This window comes from Emydura macquarii, unplaced genomic scaffold (assembly GCF_026122565.2).
Source record: "Emydura macquarii macquarii isolate MOO-44397 ecotype Brisbane River unplaced genomic scaffold, CSIRO-AGI_Emac_v2 contig_3305, whole genome shotgun sequence".
Taxonomy (NCBI): Eukaryota; Metazoa; Chordata; order Testudines; family Chelidae; genus Emydura; species Emydura macquarii.
The window spans coordinates 2,832,228-2,856,465 of NW_027133442.1; the positions used below are offsets into that span (position 1 = coordinate 2,832,228).

At 41.0% G+C, this 24,238-nt stretch overlaps 2 protein-coding genes across 6 annotated transcripts in view; one reads left to right on the plus strand and one right to left on the minus strand.

Moving 5' to 3' along the window:
• Window positions 1-207: 207 nt before the first annotated feature.
• Window positions 208-10,448, minus strand: MORN2 (MORN repeat containing 2). Its single transcript, XM_067532799.1, has 5 exons — window positions 10,403-10,448; window positions 9,519-9,569; window positions 8,713-8,819; window positions 7,290-7,426; window positions 208-465 (listed from the first exon to the last, which is right to left on the minus strand). The coding sequence occupies exons 1-5, from the start codon at window positions 10,407-10,409 to the stop codon at window positions 363-365; spliced, it is 405 nt and encodes a 134-aa protein (XP_067388900.1). The 5' UTR covers window positions 10,410-10,448; the 3' UTR covers window positions 208-362.
• A 4-nt stretch (window positions 10,449-10,452) lies between these two features.
• Window positions 10,453-24,238, plus strand: part of DHX57 (DExH-box helicase 57) — a 32,413-nt gene continuing 18,627 nt past the window's right edge. For 2 of the 5 annotated variants that reach the window (XM_067532793.1, XM_067532798.1), the window contains exons 1-10: window positions 11,967-12,100; window positions 12,420-12,628; window positions 14,314-14,466; window positions 15,446-15,622; window positions 16,337-17,151; window positions 18,540-18,721; window positions 20,704-20,825; window positions 21,102-21,297; window positions 22,532-22,656; window positions 24,024-24,157. In XM_067532793.1, the coding sequence (XP_067388894.1) occupies window positions 12,429-12,628; window positions 14,314-14,466; window positions 15,446-15,622; window positions 16,337-17,151; window positions 18,540-18,721; window positions 20,704-20,825; window positions 21,102-21,297; window positions 22,532-22,656; window positions 24,024-24,157 (2,104 nt within the window). In that variant the 5' untranslated portion in view covers window positions 11,967-12,100; window positions 12,420-12,428. Of the gene's footprint in view, window positions 10,541-11,966; window positions 12,101-12,419; window positions 12,629-14,313; window positions 14,467-15,445; window positions 15,623-16,336; window positions 17,152-18,539; window positions 18,722-20,703; window positions 20,826-21,101; window positions 21,298-22,531; window positions 22,657-24,023; window positions 24,158-24,238 lie in introns of those variants that run through there. The other 3 variants (XM_067532794.1, XM_067532796.1, XM_067532797.1) reach the window with 3 other exon arrangements.

Consider the following 24,238-nt stretch of genomic DNA (forward strand, 5'->3'; position numbering starts at 1 on the left):
TGATTCTTTTGAAACTCAAATATGCTGTTATTCCTGGTACACTCTCCCTTAGATTTAATAATTAAATTATTTTAAAGACTAATTGCAGTCATTGACTGCTCTGGTTTTTAAATTCACCCCATTGTTTCACATAATTTGTTAGACATCCTTAAAATGGAACTTCCTAATGATCTGAAGATGAAAATGAAAAGAAAAACAATGTTTACGTTTATTTGGTTAATTTTATTTACAGTATGTATCCTGGGAAATTATTTCTAATAAATGCTGACATCAGTTGCTATTGAAAACCTTGGTTACAACTATTGAGTCAAAATGCAACATCAGAACAGTATTGAAAACCTATTACTATTAGTGCAGAATAGCTACAGTTCCAGCTTAAGCGTCAGTCCCGGTGCTGCTGTGGAATGAAACATGCCACTCCATTCCAGGCCCTGTGTATCTATAAATTCTCCTTCCCCTTCCAGCCTGTAATGGAGAATGAAATCGACATGTTGTGAATACGATGATGAGAGCTCTAGAAATACCTAGATAGATCAATAGACCAGCAGAAGTTGGGGCACTAGGCTCCAGCACTTCACCCCAGCTTTATGGAGCAAGCAGTTCCCCTAACTTTTTCCTGTGTGGTAATTATTCCTGGGTAGCCCCAGGAGACCCTTCCAGTTTGTCTTATGTTCCTAAACTTGTGCTTCAGGGCTTCAGCTGGTCACCTGCAGGTATCAAGAAGGGATCTTTCTCCCCCAATATATTCTGGATTATTTTGGTCTCCTTCCTCTGAAGCATCTGGGATGGCCAAAGCTGGAAATGGGACATTGACTGGGGTGAGCCAGGGCTCTGAGGTGGCACTGAGCATTCTCTCTCTCTCTCAAGTGCTGGGCTGGCTGGTTCTTGCTCACATGCTTAGGGTCAACTGATTGCCATATGTGGGGTTGGGAAGGAATTTTCCCCCAGGTCAGACTGACAGTAACCTTGGGGTGTTTTTGCCTTCCTTTGCAGAATGTGGCTGTCGGTCACTTGCTGGGATTATCTGGATATATCTCACTTAACTAAATCCCTGTCCTTGCAAGGGCCTTGGGCAATGGTGCATCTTGATCCCTCTGAGTCTCTGCCTGGGACATATAATAGTTTAGTCTCCTGTGGACTGTAACGTTTTGATCTGTTTCTGTGTTTAGTCTGCAGGCACTGGGTGATGTTGTTGGCCTTTGACATACAGGTCAGACTAGATGATTGGACAGTCCCTTCTGGTCCTAAACTCTATGACTCTAAGCTATAAAAGCTCAACCTAGGAGCCAGAAAGACTTCAACAGGGGCAATATATAGGGCAAAAGAAGTGAACCAGCTAGGCTACACCTCCCTTCCCAATAGTAGAGTGGATGCCCTACAATTTCCTCCCAGCAGATGGCCTGTGATCTGAGGTTAGCCGGACTAAGCTCCATGACACTTACCCTGATTTTTATTAGGGGGTACCTTCAAGATGCATACTTTCATAAAGCAAGTTACTGTGTGATTTCACTGTTGTCAACGTATCTTTCCTTAGCCTTTCCTCATCCCTACCAATAGTCATTGTTATAGTGCACCAAGAAAGAGTGCAGGATTTATAGACTCCTATGAGAGCCATTTTGGACTCACTCCTCAAAAAAAGCATGTCATTGTGGATATTTTAAAGCTCTGTTCAAGGTCAAAATCATATCTGAATACTCTCTCAGTGAAGTAATGTCTATGCTCCAACATGCCTTGCCCATGGAGAATTAAACTTTTAAAAAAGTCCTGGGGCCCTGTTCCTCTTGAGAAGTGAAAGAGAAATGGTGGTGGCTGCAAACTGGCATGGTAGTATCTCAGTTTTCTCAAAAGTTCTGCAGTGATCCTTTAGCTATCCCACTTCTGCCATGAGAAAGCAGGTGGAAATCAGGAATCCTGAGAGTTAGCAAGATAACCTACCAAGGGTTGTCAGGGAGTACGGTGTATTTAGAATTACAAGCCAGCTTCAAACATTACAGAGAACTATAAACAAGGTGGTATGGAAAACGAATCTTCCTTGCCTCCAAAGAAACTATGATACATTGGGTGAGATGACGGTGGTAGATAACCAACTACCAGACCAGAGGAATCAGTTAGCCAACCTCTGGTCAACTGATCAGCTTCCAGGAGCTTTGTTGCCAACTTCCCTTCACACATTTTTTTGCACACTGGGATCTCTGATATATCTGAACAAGTCCTATTCCTCCATTGCTGATATGTGGACCCAGAGCACAACAACACAGTCCTTCCTGGGGCTAAGAGCATACTGGATTAACAACATATTCATAACTGGTGATATTCACCGCTGTGCAAAGGGCCAGCAAAAGACCTGCGTACTGCTTCTGTCTCACCTAAGTGGGATAGAGGAGGTGTACAGACATTGTGCTGGCCTAACACACTGAGGCTTTCGAGAGAGAACACACGCCTTTGGTGTATTTCCAAATGTCCTTGCCAAAATGCTAGGCACTCGCTGTTGATTCTCACAGAATGCTTACGTCTTGTGTTTCATACCATAGTCCATACAGAATCTCTATATTAGAGTTTAAAATTACAAACTGTGAAATAGCAAATACACATGCTAGGCAGTGTAATTTTAAATGGATTTTCCTTGTAAAGCAGTAAAATAAATGTGATATTAATTTTCCACAAACTGCTGGTTTGGTTTTAGTATGCAGATTTGTATTGGGTATCTGATTAGATTCTGAGAACAGGAACCGATGATTTAAAAACATCATAATCACTGGTCACATTTCTAGCACTAGTGTATTCTGTTCTCTCTATGCATCACCAGCAAAACTGTATTCTGATTCAAGAGTCTTCATTGTTTATTATTAATACACAGAAAAAATGCAGCTTGCTTTTCTGACGTTAGACAGAGGTGGTAGTTAGAAAATCTTGTATTAACTTCAAAACTGAAGAAAAAAAACCCTCATTCACAACCCTGCATCAATAATCTTCAAAAAACGGAAGGAGAAGGATCCGGGGAACTACAGACCAGTCAGCCTCACGTCAGTCCCTGGAAAAATCATGGAATAGGTCCTCGAGGAATCCATTTGGAGTCACGTGGAACAGAGGAAGGTGATCAGGAACAGTCAGCATGGACTCACCAAGGGCAAGTCATGCCTGACCAACCTGATTGCCTTCTATGGATGTGGACGTGATATATCTTGACTTTGGCAAAGCTTTTGATACGGTCTCCCCCAGTATTCTTGCCAGGAAGTTAAAGAAGTATGGGTTGGAAGAATGGACTATAAAGGTGGATAAAAAGCTGGCTAGATCATCGGGCTCAATGGATAGTGATCAACAGCTCGATGTCTAGTTGGCAGCCAGTAACAAGCAGAGTGCTCCAGGGGCTGGTTTTGTTCAACATCTTCATTAATGATTTGGATGATAGAGTGGATTGCACCCTCAGTAAATTCACAGATGACACTAAGATGTGGGGAGTAGTAAATATGCTGGAGGGGAGGGAAAGGATACAGTGACCTAGACAAATTGGAGGACTGGGCTAAAAAAAATCTGATGAGGTTCAACAAGGATAAGTGCAGAGTCCTGAACTCAGAACAGAAGAATCCCATGCAATGCTACAGACTGGGGACCGACTGCCTAGGCAGCAATTCTGCAGAAATGGACCTGGGAGTAACAGTGGACAAGAAGCTGGATCTGAGTCAACATTGCACTCTTGTTGCCAAGAAGGCTAACGCTGTATTGGGCTGCATTAGTAGGAGCACTGCCAGCAGATCGAGGGAAGTGATTATTTCCCTCTATTTGGCACTGGGGAGGCCACATTCGTAGTACTGTGTCTAATTTTGAGCCCCCACTACAGGAAGGACGTGGACAAATTGGAGATAGTCCAGTAGAGGACAACGAAAATGATGGGGCTGGAGCACATGACTTATGAGGAGAGGCTGAGGGAACTGGGCTTGTTTAGTCTGCAGATGAGAAGAGTGAGGGGGGATTTGATAGCGGCCTTCAACTACCCGAAGGGAGGTTCCAGGGAGGATGGAGCTAGGCTGTTCTCAGTAGTGGCTGATGACAGAACAAGGAGCAATTATCTCAAGTTGCAGTGGGGGAGGTCTAGGTTGGATATCAGGAAAAACTTTTTCACTAGGAGCGTGGTGAGGCACTGGAATGGGTTACCTAGGGAGGTGATGGAATCTCCATCTTTAGAGGTTTTTAAGGCCTGGCTAGATAAAGTCCTGCTTGGGCTGATTTAGTTGGGGTTGGTCCTGCTTTGAGCAAAGGATTGGACTAGATGATCTCCTGAGGTCCATTCCAAGCCTAATATTCTATGAATAGACTCAGCTGATGTTTTATAAAATCAGCAGTACACCTTTTCCATTAACCTGAATGATAAAAAGATACCTTCAAATCCAGCATTTCCTCATCACTTTGGAATCTAAACTTGTCTTTAAAAAAAAAAATTCTAGCCCTTATGGTTGTGTTGATAATCTATCAAATGTGAACCAATGCTGTGGGTTTTTTCTAAATATGCACATAGGCACATAGGCACAGTAGCTCTGTACAATCAGCTGTTAACCCTGAAACCTAGTGATGACATAAAAGCCATTAGGAAAAATTCTTACTGGGAGTGGAGCATGGACTTTTGCCTGAGCTGCTGAAAATGATACAGCTATCATCATCAAATTTGGAGACCTAGTGCAAGTGCAGACCACTGAATCAAGCTGGAGAACAGGATGAGTTACTCTTTGTGTCCCAGTTTGTAATGTGTGGAAAGTAAAATTGTATTGTTATGGGGGGACTTCGGTTTGAGGAATGTATGCTGGAAGTTCTATGCGGTCAGTGGTAAAACATCACTGGAGTTTCTAAAAATTATAGATAATTGTTTACCACAAAGGTATTGCACCCCACTGAAGGTAACTCTAGTTAGACCTCATGATAGATAAAGATGAATTAATCACGGGACTGGAAGTTGGTGATTGCCTGGGGACCAGTGATCATGACCTAATTACATTCAAAGTGGGCAAACAGAGGACAGTCCCAATCAGTAATATATATAATTGGTGCTTCAAAAGGGCTAATTTCCCAAAGCTGAGGTAAATTATGAGTGAAAATTGACTGGGAGGAAAACAGACAGAAACAGACAGAAAAACAAGAATGAAAATAGGGAGTTCTTTAAGATAAGTTTATTAGATGGCCAAAAAGCCATAATTCCACATTCAAGAAAGATGACACCTTTGGCTAAAAGCCCATCCTGGTTCATTGACAAAGAGAAGGCAACAATTAGAAATTAAAAAAGCAATATATAACAAATGGAAAAGGGGGAAATAGATAGCAATTAATACTAATTAGAAGTTATGACATATAGAAAATTGATAATGGAAGCTAAAGATATCAGGGAAAAACTCATGGCTGGAAGTGCTAAGGACAATCAGAAAGAGTTTATTGAATATCTTAGGAACCAAAATAAATCCTAGAAATGGTATAGGGCTATTACTAGATGGAGATAATAAAGCTGTTAATCATGATGCAGAAAAAGTAGACGTGTTCAATAAATCTTTCTGTTATGTGCTTGGAAACAAGCAGGACGATATATTTGTATCACATGAGAATGACGAATTGCTTTCCAGTCCATCAGTAACCAAGGAGGATGGTATACAACATCTACTAGGGATAAATAGTTTTAAGTCAGCAGGCCTGGATAATTTTCACCCAACTATCATAAAAGAACTGACTGAGGGGATCTCTGGCCCACTGATGTTAATTTTTAATAAAACTTGGAAGACTTTGAATATTCCAGAAGCCTGGAAGAGTGCTAATGTTGTATCAAATATTCAAAAATGGCAAACAGGATGACCCATGTAACTATAGACTGGTTATCCTGACATCACTCCCAGGCAAAACAATGGAAAAGCTGATAAACAATTAAATTAATAAAGAAATAGGAAAAAAATTAATGCCAGTCAACATAACTGTATGTGAAATAGTTCTTGTCACACAAACCTGGTTTAACTCTTTGATGAGATTATAAATGTGGTTAATAAAGGTAATTGCATAGATGTAAGATACTTAGATTTTTGTAAGGCATGTGACTTAGTACTGCATGAGATTCTGAAAAAGTAGCTATCAATGGAGAATCATCATCATTGAATGGGATGTTTCCAATAGGGTTCTGCAGAGTCTGACACTATTCAATGTTGTCATCAATGATCTGGAAGTAAAATCTCTGCTGATCAAATTTGCAGATGAGACAAAGATTGGCAGAATGGTAAATAAATGAGGTGAACAGGGCTCACTCACACACAGTGATCTGGATCACTTGGTAAGATGGGCCCTTCAAACAAAATGTGTTTTAATACAATAAAATGCAAAGTCATACATCTAGGAACAAGGAATGCAGGCCAGACCTACAGACTGGATCCTGTAAAGCAATGACTCTGAAAAGGATCAAAACAGATAAACTGAACGTAAATTCCCAGTGTGATGCTCTGGAAAACAGGGCTAATGCTACTTTGGATGTGTAAACAAGACAGTGGTGAGGAGGAGCAGTGAGGTAATTTTATCTCTGCATATGGCACTAGTGAGACTGACAGTTAAATGTGATGTCCAGTTCTGGTGTCTGCATTTTAAAAAGGATGTTGAAAAATTGAAGAGGATGCAGAAAAGAACAAAAATTATTCCAAGCAAGAGAAAAAGCCTTACAGTGAGACAATTAAAGAACTCAATCTGTTCATCTTATCAAAAAGAAGACTGAGAGATGACTTAATTACAGTGTACAAATACCTTGACAGGGAGAAAATACTGGGTTCTAGCAGTCTTTTTAATTTAGCACATTAATCCCTTTTGATTTTAAACTGTATGAATCTATGGGCATGCCTGTACAAGCGGTTTCTCTAAATGAGCAGGTTGTGTGCAGCAAGCTGGGGTGTAAATCTGCAATACTTCAATGGGCTGGGCACTAATTGTTCATGCAGACATTGCTCCAGCATGTTACAAGTTTCCTACAGCACAGTGATGTACTTCAGTCCACACTAAGGAACTTTTAGTGCACACCAGCAGAGTCCACAGGAACCGTTAGCACATGATGTGCTGCAGCAATGCAGATTTATACCGCAACTTGCTGGGCACTAAATGCTCATTTAGTCAAGCCCTACGAAATGAAAATTTTCAAGATGGCCTCATCCTTTACTGGCAATAGAAATCTACTCCCATGTTAGTTCAACTTTATTTGGAGATTTAATATCATGCAGTATTAAAACAAACATGCTTGAAGAATGCAGCCTAAACAACTCTTGTGTCTTTTGCTTTAAACTTACTTATTTTCATTGAAATTTCCAATGTACTTTGCTCCATTTGGAAAGGAATACGTTCCTACTCCATGAAACATGTTGTCCTTGAATTCTCCTTCATAAATTGCCCCTGAAGGATGCTCAAGCCTTCCAATGCCATTCATCTATGTTCAACAAGAAGTTGAGGAAGAGGGTTAATACTTATTCTTAAAATAATTGGTGTATACCAATGTCTTCAGATAATTCTCTGAATGTACCATATTATTAAATAAAAATGGGTAGTACAACTAATACTCTTTATGGATTAAAGAGTGCAAGGTTTTCAGACAGATCTCGGAAGTTTTTGGCCAAGGTAACTGTACAATAAACCCCTTCTCTTATGAAAAGTGTCATGGGATCTTTAGTGTCCATAGAGAATAGATAGAACCTCAGCTTTTAAACTCTCATCCCAGTGACCCATACATAGTAAACTGAATAGTACCACACTAATCTACCCCATAAAGCTGAGAGCTGAATTAACCCTGCCATCATTTGATCCTTTGCTTCTATAAAGATCAAGTATTATATACTTGAGGCTTGGACCACTGAGAAATCCCTTGTAGTTTAAACATATTACAGCACACTCTTACTATAAGCCTAATTGTTATCAAACAAAATCTATGTTTAGTGCAGGACTGCTGGAACAATTTGTATAATGGGGGTGCCAAGAGCCATTGAACTAATCTGTAAACCCTGTATCAAATGGAAACCACTTCAAGCCAGGGGGTGCAACAGCACCCCTAGTTCCAGCATCTATGGTTTAGTGACAGTACAGTTACAGCAGAACAGACCCTGTCCATCCCAAACCTTAACAGAATGGAAATAAGAAGGGGAAAGACTTGTGTATTTCTTTCCAACTTCACATAGCCTACAATGGTGCCAACAATGCCCTCCAAGCAATACATACACACCCAATAAGCCATACACATCAGCTTCATCAAACTTGCATCTAATACAAAACCTTAACAGTTTACTTATTTCTGCTGGTGCTGTATTTACTCTTGCTTTTCTCTCAGTTTGGACAATCAAAATCAATGTCAGTTTCCCTTTAACATTCTTTTAATATAGCTTTTTTACTGAACTGTCTTTTAAAAAAAACAAAACCAAGCAAACACCATCCAAACTAAAAAGAATGCCATGCCAGATCAACTGTTGCCAGGAGAGGCTCCTTTCTAATAGCACTCAGTTATTTGTCTAGTTACAGAGACTATACATTCTGTAGCATCAATTTTTTTCTCAACAACAAAAAAACAACTATTTTCCTATATTTACTCATTTTGTTTCAGTAATTCAGAAAGACAATCCAAGGCTTATTCTTTACAACTAGATAACCAGTGGGAAACAATGGAATATTTATTAATGTTAACTGAAAGCTCCATAGAAGTCTAAAAATAAAGAACTTTTAAATTACCTTATCATTTTTCCAGTTTCCTGTGTAAGTAATTCCATTAGGGGTGGTATGAACTCCATCTCCATGCCTCTCAAGAGCACCATCAGCTGTTCTTATGCACTCACCATCTAAAACACATGAGGCAGAAGAGTAGTCACGGAAACCCTGTTACTTTCAATCTATTGAAATTCAAACAATCATTTTAACTCATATCAGGTAGTATTTAACCAAAAAACTTAAATCTTAGAATACATCTCTAGAAGTCAGAGATACAAAAGACCTATGAGCTCAAAGATAGCAATTGTTATTACTATTTTATCCATTTTTGCCCTGAAACTAGTTGCATCTGGTTTTCCCAACCAAAAGCAATGGTGTTTTAGGTAAACAAAGTCTTAAGGTTTGGAATAACTGGAGGAACGCTGGGAAAATAAATTCACTTATATTAGTTTCCACAAGTTTTTAGGAACTTTACTTTTAATAGTAAACAAGACGTGTTGTTGAGACATATTCTCTTTTCCTTTTTAAATAAAGATTGCGTTGATAAAATCTGACCTCTGTCACTGCAACGAAGTTGGTATATAGTACATTTTTGATACCACAAACTCAGTTTTGATTAGGGTGACCAGACGTCCCGATATTATGAGGACCATCCTGATATTAGGGGATTTGTCTTAATATGCAACTATACCCTTCCCCTCCCCCCCAAAAAGAGGTGTCCCGATTGTTCACATATGCTATCTGGTCACTCTAGTTTTGAGATACCTTATCAATGTTTTAAATTGCAGTCAACAAGAATAAATAAGCACTAACTTTCAAGAATTTCTTACCATACTTGTCATTATTTGGAAATACAAAAGATATTCTATAAACTTCAGGAGCTGTTAAAAGAAAATGTGTCATTTTTAACTTTTATTTCGGAATCCAAGCCTTTAAACAAATTACAATCAACCAACCAACCATATAACTGTATTCATAAAATGTCCTTATCCCTCCTCCAAGGCACTCGGAGTACTGCATGACACAAATGAATGAGAACAAATTAAAACACAAGAAAAACATAATGCAAACAAACACGCTCCCCATTCAGGACAGACACAAACAAACATCAGCGTCCAGCACCAAAAGAAGGGAAACACCAGGTAGCTGGGGACAGGGGATAAACACGGGGCCAATAGCAGTCACAACACAAAGCGCCTTTGAAATAAAGAAGCTGAGGTGTTTTGCTTTCCTCTGCAGCGTGGGCACGGCTCACTTGCTGGTGGATTCCTTGTACCTTGAAGTCTTTAAACCAGGATTTGAGGACGTCAGTAACTCAGTCACAGGTGAGGGGTCTATTACAGGAGTGGGTGGAGGAGGCTCTGTGGCCTGCGCTGTGCAGGGGTCAGACTGGGTGATCATACTGGTCCCTTCTGGCCTTGGAGTCTCTGAGTCTATGGGGGAGAGGCACAGACCCGGCTGCTCCACAGCTAGGACCCCCTCCCCCTCCAAGGGCCCGGCCTCCTGCAGACCCCAGGTGCCACTGTGCAGGGGCTGGAAGCCGGGCGGCACCTAGCGGGGTTGCCCAGGCTCCAGGCCTGGCCGGGGGCTGTGACATGGGATGAGGATGAAACCCCGGGGGGGGGGGGCGGGGGCGGGGCTCTGGAGGGGGCGGTTCGGGGACGGGGGCGGGGCTCTGGGCTGGGGGGGGCGGTTCGGGGCAGGGGGCTCTCACCGGCCATGGCTGGGAGGCGGCGTCTGCCGTTGCCATAGGGACCGGTTGCCTCTTCCACCGGAAGTAGAAGCATTTCACTTCCGGGTGGGCGGTGCCTGCGCTGGGCCGGGTTCGGCGGAGTCCCTGGGGCTGTGACAGGTCTGTGTGTGTGTGTGTGGGGGGGGGTCGCGGGCTGGCCCCTGTGGGGCGGCGTGTCCCCCCCATGGGCGCATGCTGGGGGGCGGGGGTGTTATGGGGGGCTCAGGGTGTCTCCATGGGCGTGTTGTGGGGGGGGGGTCACCATGGCGGGGCGGTGAGTGTCCCCCATGAGGGATGGGGGGTGTTGTGGGAGGTTGGGGCGGGGGGCGGGCGAGCTGTCCCAAATGGGGCAGTGATGTCACTGGAGGGTCTGGGGTGTGAGGAAGTTGGTTTTATGTCTTGTGCTGGGTGTGATCCCCTCCCCCGAGGGTGTGGGTGGGCGTGTGTTTGTTGGGAGGAAGGTGTCTTAACCCCCACCCCCGACCGATCAGCCCCACCAGTACCCATGACCAGGTATCCGTGACCAGCTGCCGGCACCTTTGCTTGTGCCTGGCGCTCTTCCTGGGTGTGCTGCTCAGGCTTCCTACTGCGTCTGGCCCCTCCTTCGCTGTGGAGTGGCTGCAACCTCTGCTTAGCAGAGATAGGGATTCATTTCCATTATAACACTCTCTTGTAGACCTAGTGTTACATCGGCATTGCCCAGGAAAGGTTCTTTGTGATTGCATATCATGGCATTTGTCTTTCCAGTTTTCTTTTTTTAAAAACTGGCTTATTGAATTCCACAATGAGAAAACATCCTGGAAAATTGATGTTACAGTGAAAAAGCTATTGCAGGCTGTTAGTTATGTTGTGATATGCAACACAATGCCGATTGTCTACGTTTTGATCTTCTTTCGTAGGTTTTAAATGGCTTGTGTCATGTAATGGCAGGTTTGAAGGTTGAGAGATATGGCTAGAATCATGTCTTATCTACTAGACTATAGCGCCTCTTGCAGATTGCTTCAGATCTCTGTATAGGGAACCCAGCTATGCCCCTGAAAGAGGAGAGGGCTCTATCCACAGATCTTTCCCTCCCATACAGAAGAGGTCCAAAACCATGTGTGTGGCGGCATCCTCCCAGATTCCAGGAGGCACTCAGCATTATGGATATCCACTTAGGGGTGTGAGCAGGCTAAGGAAGAGCTGAGGTAGGGGAACATGCATCATCTTCCCCCCTCTTATCCTCCCCAGCTCTGTGAACTTTAAGGTGGAAAAGTAATAAAGAGTGGACTCCTCTCCACAGTGGATATCCCTTTTAAGGGTTGTCTCCGGGGCACCTGTGCCCTAAGAAGTCCCATTAGTAGGGCCCCATTAAAACTGCAGTATGTAAGAGTTGGGACCAAAACTGCTGGGGAAGCATAAGACTCCTCACAGAAGGTCCTGGTCTCTCACTGATCCCCCTAAGATGCATGCAGAGCCATAGGGTCTGTGTATTTCAAGCAGGTGTAAGCCCTGATTAGCTCAGTTCGTACAAACCCCAGCTTGTTCTCATGAATGCTTAAGGGTCAGCACCGATGGACTCTGGCTGAATGGATGTGAATTCTAAGTCTCCATGAGGTCGTAGTTGGGCCACCTGTTCTATCTGGCTAATAATATTTACCTGCCTTTTTAAAGTGCTCTGAGGTCTACTGAAGAAAAGAGGTAAGCACAAAGCATTGTTACTAGACTCATTTTTCAGATGAAACGAAAGCACTAACGCTACAGCTATTTTAGCAAAAACTTGCTCTCACAAGAGACTAGAATAGCTTTTGTATTAAATGCTTTTGTATTTTACAATGACTGTTGTGGAAGAGTACACTTGCTTCTTGGACATATGAATTAGATGAGGCATATTTTGAAACAGACCATTTATTAGCAATACTCTTTATTATACCATATAAATAAGAATATGATGTGTACCAAAAAATCTGGACTATGTTGGATAATTGTAAGAATGTTTGTTAACATTTTTTTTTGTTAGTAGGAGAAAATGAGTTCATCAGGGAAGAGAAGAGGAAGGCCAAACAGAGGAGGAGGACGAGGCCGAGGCAGAGGAGGAAAAGGAGGAGGTGGCAGCAGCCGAGGACAGTGTAACAAATCTCAAGCTGGTGGCAATAGGAAAGGGTCAAGCAAAATTTGGGATGATGGAGATGACTTTTGCTTTTTTGAGGAACCGACAGTTGCATCCAAGTGAGTATTATTTATTTTCTTTGTGACTGAGATTTGTGGGACATTTTAATCCCCTTTCTGAACACCTTTGGATGTTTGGAAATGTAAAGAGAATAAGCATTCTTATACTTGAAAAGGTTTCTGGATAACAGATTTCAGCATAAAACCTTTTGCATGTTTTTCTATAATTCTTTTTACTGTTTTCTAATTATCAAAGCTATTTGGTTATTTTTAAAGGATGTTATTCCCTCAGCCCACTTTCTCCTCCTCTTTGCTCAAGCAGTAACTTCACAATAGCTTCTATGGGAAGATTGTGTGAAACCCAGGGGTAAACATCTTAGATTAAGCACATACACACAGAATAACTTAAAAAGGAACACAGATAAATATCTTCAAATACTTTTTGTGTATGTATTTATTCTCTTTCAACTTAGCGTCATTGTAAAAGCCTTCCTTTAAAAGAAATCCAGGCCCTGATCTATAGGTTTTTAAACAAAGGATTTTGCCACAATTAGGCACATTTGAATAGTTCTTGCTATATTTTTAGAGCATTGTTACCTGAATAATTGTCAATGTCATTTTCATTAGTTAGCCACCGAAGATAACGTTTCAGAAGAGATTAAACTGGAAACCCCTGAGTAGTTATTATGCACAGTGTAATTGTAGTGCCTAAATGAGCTTTTAAGATGACCAGATTGGTGCTAAACTTTGCCTCTAATTCCTAGCTTTCAAGTCCCGGACACTGGTTCTGGTCTGACCTTCATGTTAGGGAGGATCAAATTAAACTGATTTCACACATGAGAGTAAGTGAGGTTTACAGAGATTAAACTCAGCATGGAGTAGTGGGATGTTTCAGTAAATGTTTGTAAATTTTAAAGCCTTAAGACTAATTAAGGGAGGAGTTTGAAAAGCACAACAGAATGCAGGGTCTCCTGGCTCCCAGTCCTGTACTCAGTTCCCGCACACACCTCCCACTCTTCCTGCTGCTTTTGGCAGTGCCTTGGTGGCACTCTTTCTCTTTGGGGCAACTTATTTTCACCAGAGCAACTGTGCAACATTAAGTCTATAGTAGTAAGTAAGTAACAATAGATGGTACAAAAATCTAAAAAGAAGAGTGGACAGGCTCTATAATCAACTTCCATTTAAAATGTAAATATTGAAAAAGTGAATTTTCATGTTCAAATAAAAAATCTATACTTTCTGGCAAAGAGTTCTGCTTTGTATATTGCATTACCAGCCCTGTAAAGCTAACTTCTACTCCTCAAATTTTACATATCCCAGTTTAAAGCATGCTTAAATGCAAATGCATGATCGTTTTTGGTCTGCCAAAAAGTCTCTCTCTTTTTATTATATAATCTTAGTGGGCATGCATTATGGTCAGATTTGTTACCCAGAATGTATTCTAGCCAGTCTATACTTAAACATGCTTGGCTGTATTGTAACCACTGCTAATTTTATCTAGCAAAATTACTTGAAAACAATGAGGATCTGACATAAGACCCAAAAAAGTGTGTGTTTTTAAAGACCCTTTGACAAATAACCACAATCAAGTGTCCCATTGTGGTTGTGTGTTGGAGGACCTCTCACTTTGTTTCTCTGGTTTTTAAATCTTCCCTTGGATTCTTGATGTTGAAATCTGATTAGTCTGTATAATTTCAGTTACATAAATAAATGTGGAATTTGTGTGTGGGTGATTTAATTTTTAGATCAAGCTGTGTTATCAGAAGAGGAGGCCGAACCAAACAGGGACCTGAAACGAGGATGTCTCTGCAGACCATAAATATGACATCTGAGAATCAGCAAAGGGTGAAAGAACTCCTCCAAGAACTCCAGGGACAAGCGCTGTCTGCTGATTCAGAGTTAGTTTAAACAAATAAACCTGGCCAGATCCGTTTTTTTACATGGGTACCTTTGCTTATAGGAGAAATATTTTGCATGTGAAAGCCTCTAGCTTTTTCCATCATTCACTTGGCACTGTTGTAATATGTGATAATGTCGGGAGCCAAAAATAATTCTCATCTGTTCAGTATATTTTCATAGTTGCTATGTTGGAATAGGTTTACCAATTTTTTTTCTACCTTTCTTATTGCAAACTGGTGTGTACTATTGGTATGAAATGGCAACTATGTTCCACACCACAGATCATTACATTAGTGTGACATTGTGTGGTGTGTAAAGTGTTTTGGGATTTCTTTTAGATGAAAGTTCCTCCAAAAGTAATTGCTTTCTCCCTTATTACTTTAAAGTTGGCTTGAAGAGGGGAAAATGGCTTTGTTTTTTTTTTTGTTTTTTTTTGTTTTTTTTTTTGGCTGTGCTTTGTGAGGTTTAAAGATGTCTTTATTTTTTATTAACTTTAGAAATAACAGGAATATCAAATTTGATCTTCCCTGTTTTGCTGATGGTCATTCTTGAAGGTTTTTGGTTTCTTTGCACTCCTCTAGCCGTTCCATAGAAAGACTTGACTTCTCTAGGAAAGTTAGTCAGGATTCCTAAGTTGTGGACAAAAATTATTTTTAAAAAAATCATTATTTCAGATGTTTGCTGTGTGCAATATTTTTGCTCTTGAAATTGCATTCTGCCAATTAATGGTGATCACATCTAACTGACATGTAAGGTATAATAGTTTAGCAGACATGCTATTATAAATAAAAGCAGTATATTGTTCTTAAATTGTCCATTTATTTGAAACACCACCCTTTTGAATCCTCTTCCTTCCCCATCCCCTCAACACTAAATCAATGAAAGCAGGAGTTAGAATTTTCTGTTTAAACCAGGAGCACTGTTTTGCATCGAATTAAAATTTAAAATGATATTATTGATTTGATATCGCTTTATCAGAATGGCTGCATCAGGCGAAGATGACTATGATGAACCTGATTATCTTGATGATGATGTCCAGTGCTGTTCAACAGACCAAGAGATTTTTGATGTAACTACAAGGGCAATTTCTGAACCAGATGAACACAAAATTGTGGAAAGTGAAGTGTCTTCATTTGCTGTACATAAACTTTCCAGGTGATTCTATTCACAATAAATAATACGTTTGTATCGGAAACTGTACTTTAAGCCCTTAGTGCATGGTACTCTTGTTGACTTCAGTGGAAGCTCTTCCTGCAGAGGACTAACAAGAACAACCCTTTTGTGAATAGGCCTAAAATAACACTTAAATCATTCCAGCCTAGCAGCAGTAGCTACGTTTGGTGGTTTTAGTTGTCTCCAAGAAACAGAAATAGATATTGTAAAACCTTCTCAAAATATTCAGGATAGTCAATGGAAATGGAAAATATTTGTATTCAATTTTTGGCAGTTCCAGTGGGCAAATATTTCTATATCAGGTAGAATTCCTTTGTTGTAGTTCACACATGGTACCATACAAGCATTCCTCCACTATTTTTTCATATGTGAAAGCTTTCTGTCTTTAAGTAACTAAACTTTCTTTCAAGAGTTGACTTTGCACTGTATGGTTTAATAATCCTATAGCTGTCACGTGTTACTTTTTGAAATGGGGAAGGTCTGGCTAAACAATGGACTTCCGTTTCCATAGCTGCCAGTTTGGCACCTCCCAGGAGCATTAAAATTCTCTTAAAATATTTCAAATGAAAAAGTAATGATGTCTGATTCCATATAAGCTTCTATTAAATTAGTTTAATTGAATAGATCTACAGTGACTTCATATTTCACTGATCTTTTGTCGTTGCCTTTTGCAATTTTTTCTCCATGTGGCTGTAGGTATGGCTTTGCTAGTGAGCGCTGTCGGACAATACTAAGATCCTGCAATGGCAACATTGGGGCATCGTTGGAACACTTGTTGTTGCAGTGCTTTTCAGAAAGATACGGAGAGAGGATGCAAATCTCAGAAGCAGCTGTTCAGGCCAGGATAGAAGAATGCCTGGAACAAAGGCAGGAAGAGGCTTTTGCTCTCCGTTCAATCTACGCAGAAAATTTTATAGAAAGAATTAAAAACAGAGTTTGGACAATTGAATTGGAACTGGAGTACCTAACAAATAAACTCAGCAAATCCAAACAAAGGGATAGTTCTGCCAAAGATGTGGCAAAACAGTCTTTAAATAAAGTCTGTAAATTTTACCTTCAAGGAAGTTGCAGGTTTGGCTCAAGATGCAAATTCCAGCATGGAACTGCTCCAAAGCACCTGCCAGAAACATTACAGAGTTCTGTGGATGATGCTCACCTCAGATCTAATGGCGATACCTCTCCTTTGTACGAACTCGAAATAAGATTTCCTGAGGATAACAAATATCCGTATCAGGCACCCGTTGTGGCATTTTATTCCAGCAATGAGAATCTACCTTTGGCTTGTCGTTTACACATTGCTGAATTCCTCTATGGAAAGGCCTTGACATCTGCAGAGTCTAATGAACCAGTTGTGTATTCTTTAATAACTTGTTTGGAGGATGAATCGGAAATAACGGAGTTACTTACTAATACTTACCACAAGTATAGCGTCCCTCCTTTGTCTCTGCTGGCAACACCCTCAACAAGAACACATACAGATAGTTCATCTGTTTTAAATCAGACATCAGAAGGTAAAGGACAGTGTCATAAAGGCTTTTCTTTTGATGTTGGGATAAGGGTCTGGAGGCTAAAGCAAGAGCCTGGGAGTGAAGTTCAGACAGCTTGTCAGTCCCAGTGCTTCTGTTACTGGCCAATTTTGAATCATTTAAAAACTTAAAAAATTCCTAGGCAAAAAAACAAACAAACATGGTCAAGCTGGAGTTAAGGCTGAGCAGGGGTTTCACCCAGATTTATAATGTTCCCAATGATGTTCTTTCTCATTTGTAATATTGCTGCATACTGCTGGATGGATTACACAAGCATAATCTATAAACAAATGTGTTAGGAGTTACTCGTGGACCCACATTATTTGTCACAGGAGTGGCAGCAGCTCCAATGAGTGAGGCCCTGTGGAATTCCGGGATATTCTTTTGAAAATTAATGGCAGTGTCACAGGAAAGTCTTGATTTTTTTCATGGAATGTGCATGGCCGCTGAGTCCCTCTCAAACTGCTGCGATTTTTTCCAACTGCAGAGAGGCGGAAGCGCTGGTTTCATGCTCGCTACAGCTCGTAGCGCATGGCAGTGTCATGTTGGAGCAGCGGGTTCGGGGCGAGCTGAGAAGCCTGTTTTATGCAAGGCACACTAGCCAGCACGAGCACGAGGCTGGTATGCATGGATGCCCGTTTCTGCTTCCCCACATCTTCCTCCCGGGGCCACGTCTATTCATGTTTCAAGTAGTGGCAGCGCTGGCTGCTGGGCCTTGTATAAAACCAGACACCAGGACCCCGTCCATCTTGCTGCCCATCCTCCCACCCACATTCTGCTGTTCCAACTGCTGCTGCTGCGCGCTGCAAGCTGCACTGAGCACAAGACTGGCATATGTGGATGCCCTCTTCTGTGTCCCCACCGTGGGAAAAATTGCAGTGTTAATTTCCGCACAATCTGTAAAATTGTGATTTACACAGGGCTCTACCAATAAGTAAAGATTGTATTCCTATCCCCTGTCTTGAATTACTTGTAACTTTCCAAAACTTTCACTTGTTGAGATGAAATGTTCCAGAGCTAGTCTCTTCTGTAAGGTAAACTTTCTTGGGAAAGTTTACTATACCATTTTTTGAGCAAATGGATAGTGTCAATGTAACCCTTCCCATTACATTTTAAAAGCATTTGTGATTACTCTTTTAGAAATGGCTGGATTTAAGAAGTTGAGCATTAATATGGATTTCAAATCAGCTCTTTTATGTTATAAAACATTTGCTCTGGTAACATTGGATCTTAAAACTTTGGATCAATGGTTACTTGGTGTAGTACCAATTTTTTGGTCCAGGACTGAATACAGGACGTCTCCAGCCTCAAACCAGTGTCCTTCTCAATCTCTGCAGAGAATTGAATGTTAAAATATCTTTTTCTGTCTCAAGTCACAAAAGAATCAGAGCCTGAGGATGATGAAGATGAGGAGGAAGAGGAGCCTGAAAAAGTTATTGTGGAGAATGAGAGCTACGTGAACCTCAAGAAGAAGCTTTGCAGAAAGTATGACATGAATGCAAAGTCTGTGCATAATGAAAATGTTAAAATCTGCAAGCAATTCCGAATAAAACAGGTACCGTGCCAAAAAAAAATCCATTTGTTTTCTGACTTTCTGATATGTATTTTGCTAGGAGATAATATAACATTGTTCAGAATGCTTTCGCGTATTGTTGGAAAACAGATTAGAGGTTTTTGTTGGATGACTGCAGATGCAATTCTACAGCTAGGTTTATAAAGAATCAATCCTCATCCTTGAGAGCATAAAAAAGAATAAAATTTCCTGCTCTGTTGTATAAGTGCACAGTTAATTACATGGTGGAACTTTGCACTATTGTTTAACATTTGGAATAGAATAAAATCCAGTGGCCGCAACTAGGTTTGGGCTGCACTTTGCTAGTTATTGCAGACATAAACTGTACACATTGTGCTAAGTGCGCAGATATAAACAGTATGAAGACATGGTCCATACCTCAAAGAGCTCAGAATCTTAAATAGCTTGAGTACTAAAGTATAATCATTTCCTTTTTAACTTTAATAAGGGGTGAGTTGCTGAGTTATAGTGCTCCACAGTACTTCATAAATGAGACTTCAGAGTGGAGAAGATTTGTTTTGCAACAATTCTGTGCTTGTCTTTCAGAAAAGGAAAATCTGCTTAAGTTGATTCTTCCCAGCTGTCTGAATGACAGCAGCTCCTTTACCTATCTGAACTCTTTGGGAAGCCATACCTTACCTAGTATCAAATGCTGTGCAGATCACGCTTTTGTTAGGCCAGTGGTTCTCCTGCTCTGTAATTCTGTATACTTACAGTAGAGTTCTTCTCCTGATCCTCTCCTTCCCATTACCCCAGTCCTACACTGCTTGCCTCCCAAGATGCTCCATGCTGTGGATCACCTGATGGGTTCTGACTACAGCAGGTGATCCTCAGACCACGATTTGAGAGTGACTATTTTAGACATTTGTAATACCATTGCAGGCACTGAGAGCACTTGCATTTTCATGGATTTGTGTTTCTAACTTCGCATTATTTAAAGAAGAGGGCGGTTTCTTTGAAATCGAGGTAACATGACGACAAGTATTCTAGTAAATTTTACTGCTTTAGCAGTATGTGTTGGCCAGTATCGTAACTAGTACTGCTGCAGAAACGTTGTTGTAGCCAATACATTGCAAGTGGGAGTTTTTCTTTTGGAAATCCTTACGACTTATAATTCCTGTTAAGCAAAATTAACAAATCAGTAAACTTCCCCTGACAGAATATGCATCATCAGCATTAGAAGATATGACAATGTACTGTGGCAGAGTGACTGTGAGAGAACCGGAAGGAAAAGTTGTATATGTGGAGTTAATAGGAGCTGGAGATATTTAGCCTTTTGAAAAGCATGCCAGTTCCATTAAAGAGCTAAAATATAGCTTTAAGGGTAAAATTTTCAAAAGTGCCTAAGGGTAACTTTGGGTCCCCCAGATTTGAAAACATTGGCCTAAGTTTCTAGCTTTTATTTGTAAAGATAAATCTTCCCAATGCAAACTGAATGTAAAGTAACACCGTTTTGTCTTTCTGCTTGCAGCTTTGCCAGTTGCAAAATTTTTACCTTAATATTTTTATCAATTAAATTCTGCAGAAATTGACGATTTAGGCTGCCGTGCTCGCCAGAGGAAGCTTTCCACTTACTATGAGGGAGTAAACTTTTTTAAGCCCTCCTTTTACGTGATGCAGTTTAAGGGAAGATTGCCTTACATAGCAACTGTTGCTAGATAAATTCAGGCTAAAAATAAGGTACACATTTTTAACAGGGTAACTAATCTTTGGAACAAATTACTAAGGGACATGTTTGATCCTCTGTTACTTGAAGTCTTTAAATCAAAATAGGGTGATTTTCTAAAAGGCATGCTCCCGCTCAACCATAAAATATGGATTTGATGCAGGAATGACTTGGTAAAATTCTCTGGCCTGTGCTATGGAGGAGGTCAGACTAGCTGGTCACAATTCTCATCTGAATCTAGAGCAGGATTTGAGGCTCCTCACCAGAGTGATCAATTTCTCTTAATTATATTGGTCAGTCTTCTAGGCGCTTCCAGTCCATGTTGCAAGAAAGACAGAATCTCCCTGCGTGGGAAGAAAGAGAAACCATCCTTGACTTGCTGAATAAACGTCAGGTGCTTGTTGTGAGTGGCATGACAGGGTAAGGATGTGATTTACACACACACTTCTAGTATCAAACGATACACGGGAAGACGTCTTAAGATTAATCATACAACCCATGTTCTGGAACGATCGAGTTCATAAATCATTGATGTTAAATTACTGAAATCGTAGATGAATTTTGAATTATTAAGGAATCTCACATGAAGTGTGACACAAATTAATAAAAACAAGGAAATACAAATTGGAAGCCAGCCCTCTTAACTCATTCTGATGAAAGACACTTTTAAAAAGTTTTACTTTTTTTTTCATGTAGGTGTGGAAAAACCACTCAGATTCCTCAGTTTATTTTGGATGCTTCACTGAAAGGTCCTCCAAGTAGGGTAGCCAATATCATATGCACTCAGCCTCGCAGGATCTCTGCCATTTCTGTAGCTGAACGTGTAGCCCAGGAGAGAACAGAAAGAGTTGGGCTCACTGTGGGATACCAGATCCGTTTAGAAAGTGTAAAGGTTTGTATGCTTTGCCTGTTTTTAATATAATTCTTTTAAAATGTGCTTAGTGGCTCTAAAAGATACAAATTACTTGTCCTAGAGATGTAATCCTTTATCCACAGGATACTTACAGTATGACCAGAGCAGTTCAAGCTTCCTCATGCTACCCTGCCATTTTACCTCAAGCCACACTTGTTGGGCACATCTTAGGATGAGAAGGTAGTACTAGTCTTAGTGTACGTTCATTGGTTAGCCTCTCTGCTGAGATGGCCAACAAAAAAATCAGTACTGGTAGTAGGTTTTGTGATATGAGTACTTGTCCTCTGGAAACTGGACTGAAACCACTTTCATTAGTCACCAAGCAGAAATCAAAGCATAGCACTACAGTCCCTAGTGATGTGGGCTGAATTTGAGCTGCCTTCTTACAGGTGATATTCTGTGGGCCATCCTTTCCCCTTTTTTAACGTGTTTCTTGGAAAATGCAGATTCACTCTTTTAAAGCTCTATCTGTCATTCAGTTTCTTCTGTCATCCATATTGACAAATTTTGAATCAATACGATTTGCAGAAGTGAAATCAAGACTAAAAAATAAAATTAAACCTGTCAAAGCTCTGGAGCTAAAAAGTTGATTGAACAAAATATAAAGTAAGTTTTGAGTGAAAACCAAAACAGATCAGTTTACAAGGGCTACCAATTGTTTCGCAAAGAGTTTGATTTTTAGTTTGCTGTTTTGTCCATCCCTTTTTAACTTGAGCCTTCCAATTTTATCCTTGCTTTCTTTTTCTGTCCCTGCTGTTGACCACAATTGCAGCACTTTTTCATTCTGTCCCATGGGGCAAAATGTGCATCATTCCTGAATGATTCTGTATAAACCTTCATTGATTAATCAAAATAGGGATCAGAAGGCCAGTCTCATCACCCTTACAACAGCTCTCATCGTTGCTGAACAAGGCAAATGGTCAAGTGTTTAACATGCAGCTACTGAAGCAGGAAAGAATTAGACGAGATAGTTTAGATATTTCATTGCCCTCTTGAAAAACGGTTCCCTGATAAGAAGCAGATAAGTGCATTTAAGTTGAATTAAGGGTAATGTGAGAAGAAAAATCGCTCACTCCTGCTTGAAGCAGGAACTGCTCAGACACCTTGGGAATGAGTGCCGTACAGCAACATGCACCCACTGTACTTTGTATTAGGAATGCTGTAAACGTCTAAAACTCCACTGAATGTTTTGTGTTCTTGCTTACTGTTCCAGTCACCAGCTACCAGATTGTTGTACTGCACTACTGGCGTGCTGCTGAGAAGACTAGAAGGAGACGTGACTTTACAGGGAATCACGCATGTTATTGTTGATGAAGTTCATGAAAGAACAGAAGAGAGGTAAATAATTCCTTATCCCGTAACTGAAAAGCAAGTACATGAAGGTGAGCACCGTGGGATGACCGAGTAGCAAACTACTGAAGTCAAACTGCTTCCAGCCAGTTAGATGAGCTAGTGGCAGTACTCTACATGCATGGCTGTATGGGAGATTCTGGTTTCTGCTCCTGGTCTCTTTGTCCCCGTGGCAGCTCCTTGAGGAGAAGGCACATTGGTCAACCCTCACATTTCCCGTCAACCATCACAGTTGCAGCCACATTTTAAGAACAGTTGTAGGTTGGAACGGGAGGGACAACAGGGACGTGGCTTTTTAACTGCGGTGGTGTGGGTTCTTTAGGTCACTGTCTCTTCCCTATTTCAGCTTGCTCTCCCCCCAGCTACTCTAATTCTCCACATGCTGCCTCAGAAAGCCATAAAGACTCCTCCCATCCCCAGCAGAACACCCCAAATGGGGCTCCCCCAATCCTTCCCCCTCCCGGCCCTGTCCTAATCCAACCTCTCCCAAATACATTCCTCTGACCAACGGTGCTCTGGAAGGGGCTAGGTCTGTTAGCTCTATAAGCAGAGAAGAACAGGTGGGAGGCACTCCTTAAGCATCCTCCATGTGAGATGCTTTCAGTACTAGATGGCCCACTGCAACTATGTGGACAGTCTCTGGGTAAGCTTAAAAGCATTGGTCGTGCCCTGTAAAGCTTTAAATGGCCTGGATCCTGCCTATCTGAGACCACCTCTCTCCCTACAATAATCTGCCACTCTGTAGTTACTGGAGATGCCCAAGCTGGAGCCTCTTCATTATCAAAGAGAAGGGGCTGCTGGCAAGGGGTCCACAGGACTGGACACCTCCCCCTTGCTTTCCCCCTATTCAAAAACCCTGAACTTGATTACCTTCTAAGCCTCCTGAAAAAGCCATTTATTTGACCTGTTATTTTGGTGAAGGTGCTGGAAATGTTCCCAGGGGGAAAGGTGAAAAGGGGTTGACTGTCGCTTTGATATATTGGCTGGCTCAGCTAATTTATCTGTGTATGGTTATTTAATACTGTTGGGTGGTGGCTGCCATGATATCAGCTTAATTACCAGTTCGGGCACCTAGAGCTGTTTTTTGGTTAAATCTAAGTAAATATACCAAGGAATCCAGACACTCTGGAAAGGGACAGCCAAAAAGTGTAGGTAATTATAAGGTCACTCATAGTAAATTACCAAATTCCTAGCAAAAGGCCATTCCCAGAGAGAGACTATTGTGGATGCAGCTTCACATGGTGTTCCTGCCACGCTTGTAGAGATGCCAGGAAAGTGAGCCCCAGACTAGGGAGAGAAGAGATTTGGAAATTAACACTGAAGAAATTCAGATGTCTTTTGCTTGTTTTCTTCAGTGACTTCTTGCTGCTGGTTTTGAAGGATATTATGTTTCAGAGGCCAGACCTGCGTATTATACTAATGAGTGCCACCTTGAATGCAGAGCTTTTCTCTCAGTACTTTTACTCCTGTCCAGTTATTAACATACCAGGTGAAGAACAGTTTGTTTGTTTTTTATTATCCATCACGTAACTTATTTTATAGGCTTGATTTTAGCTTAGATGAGAAATTT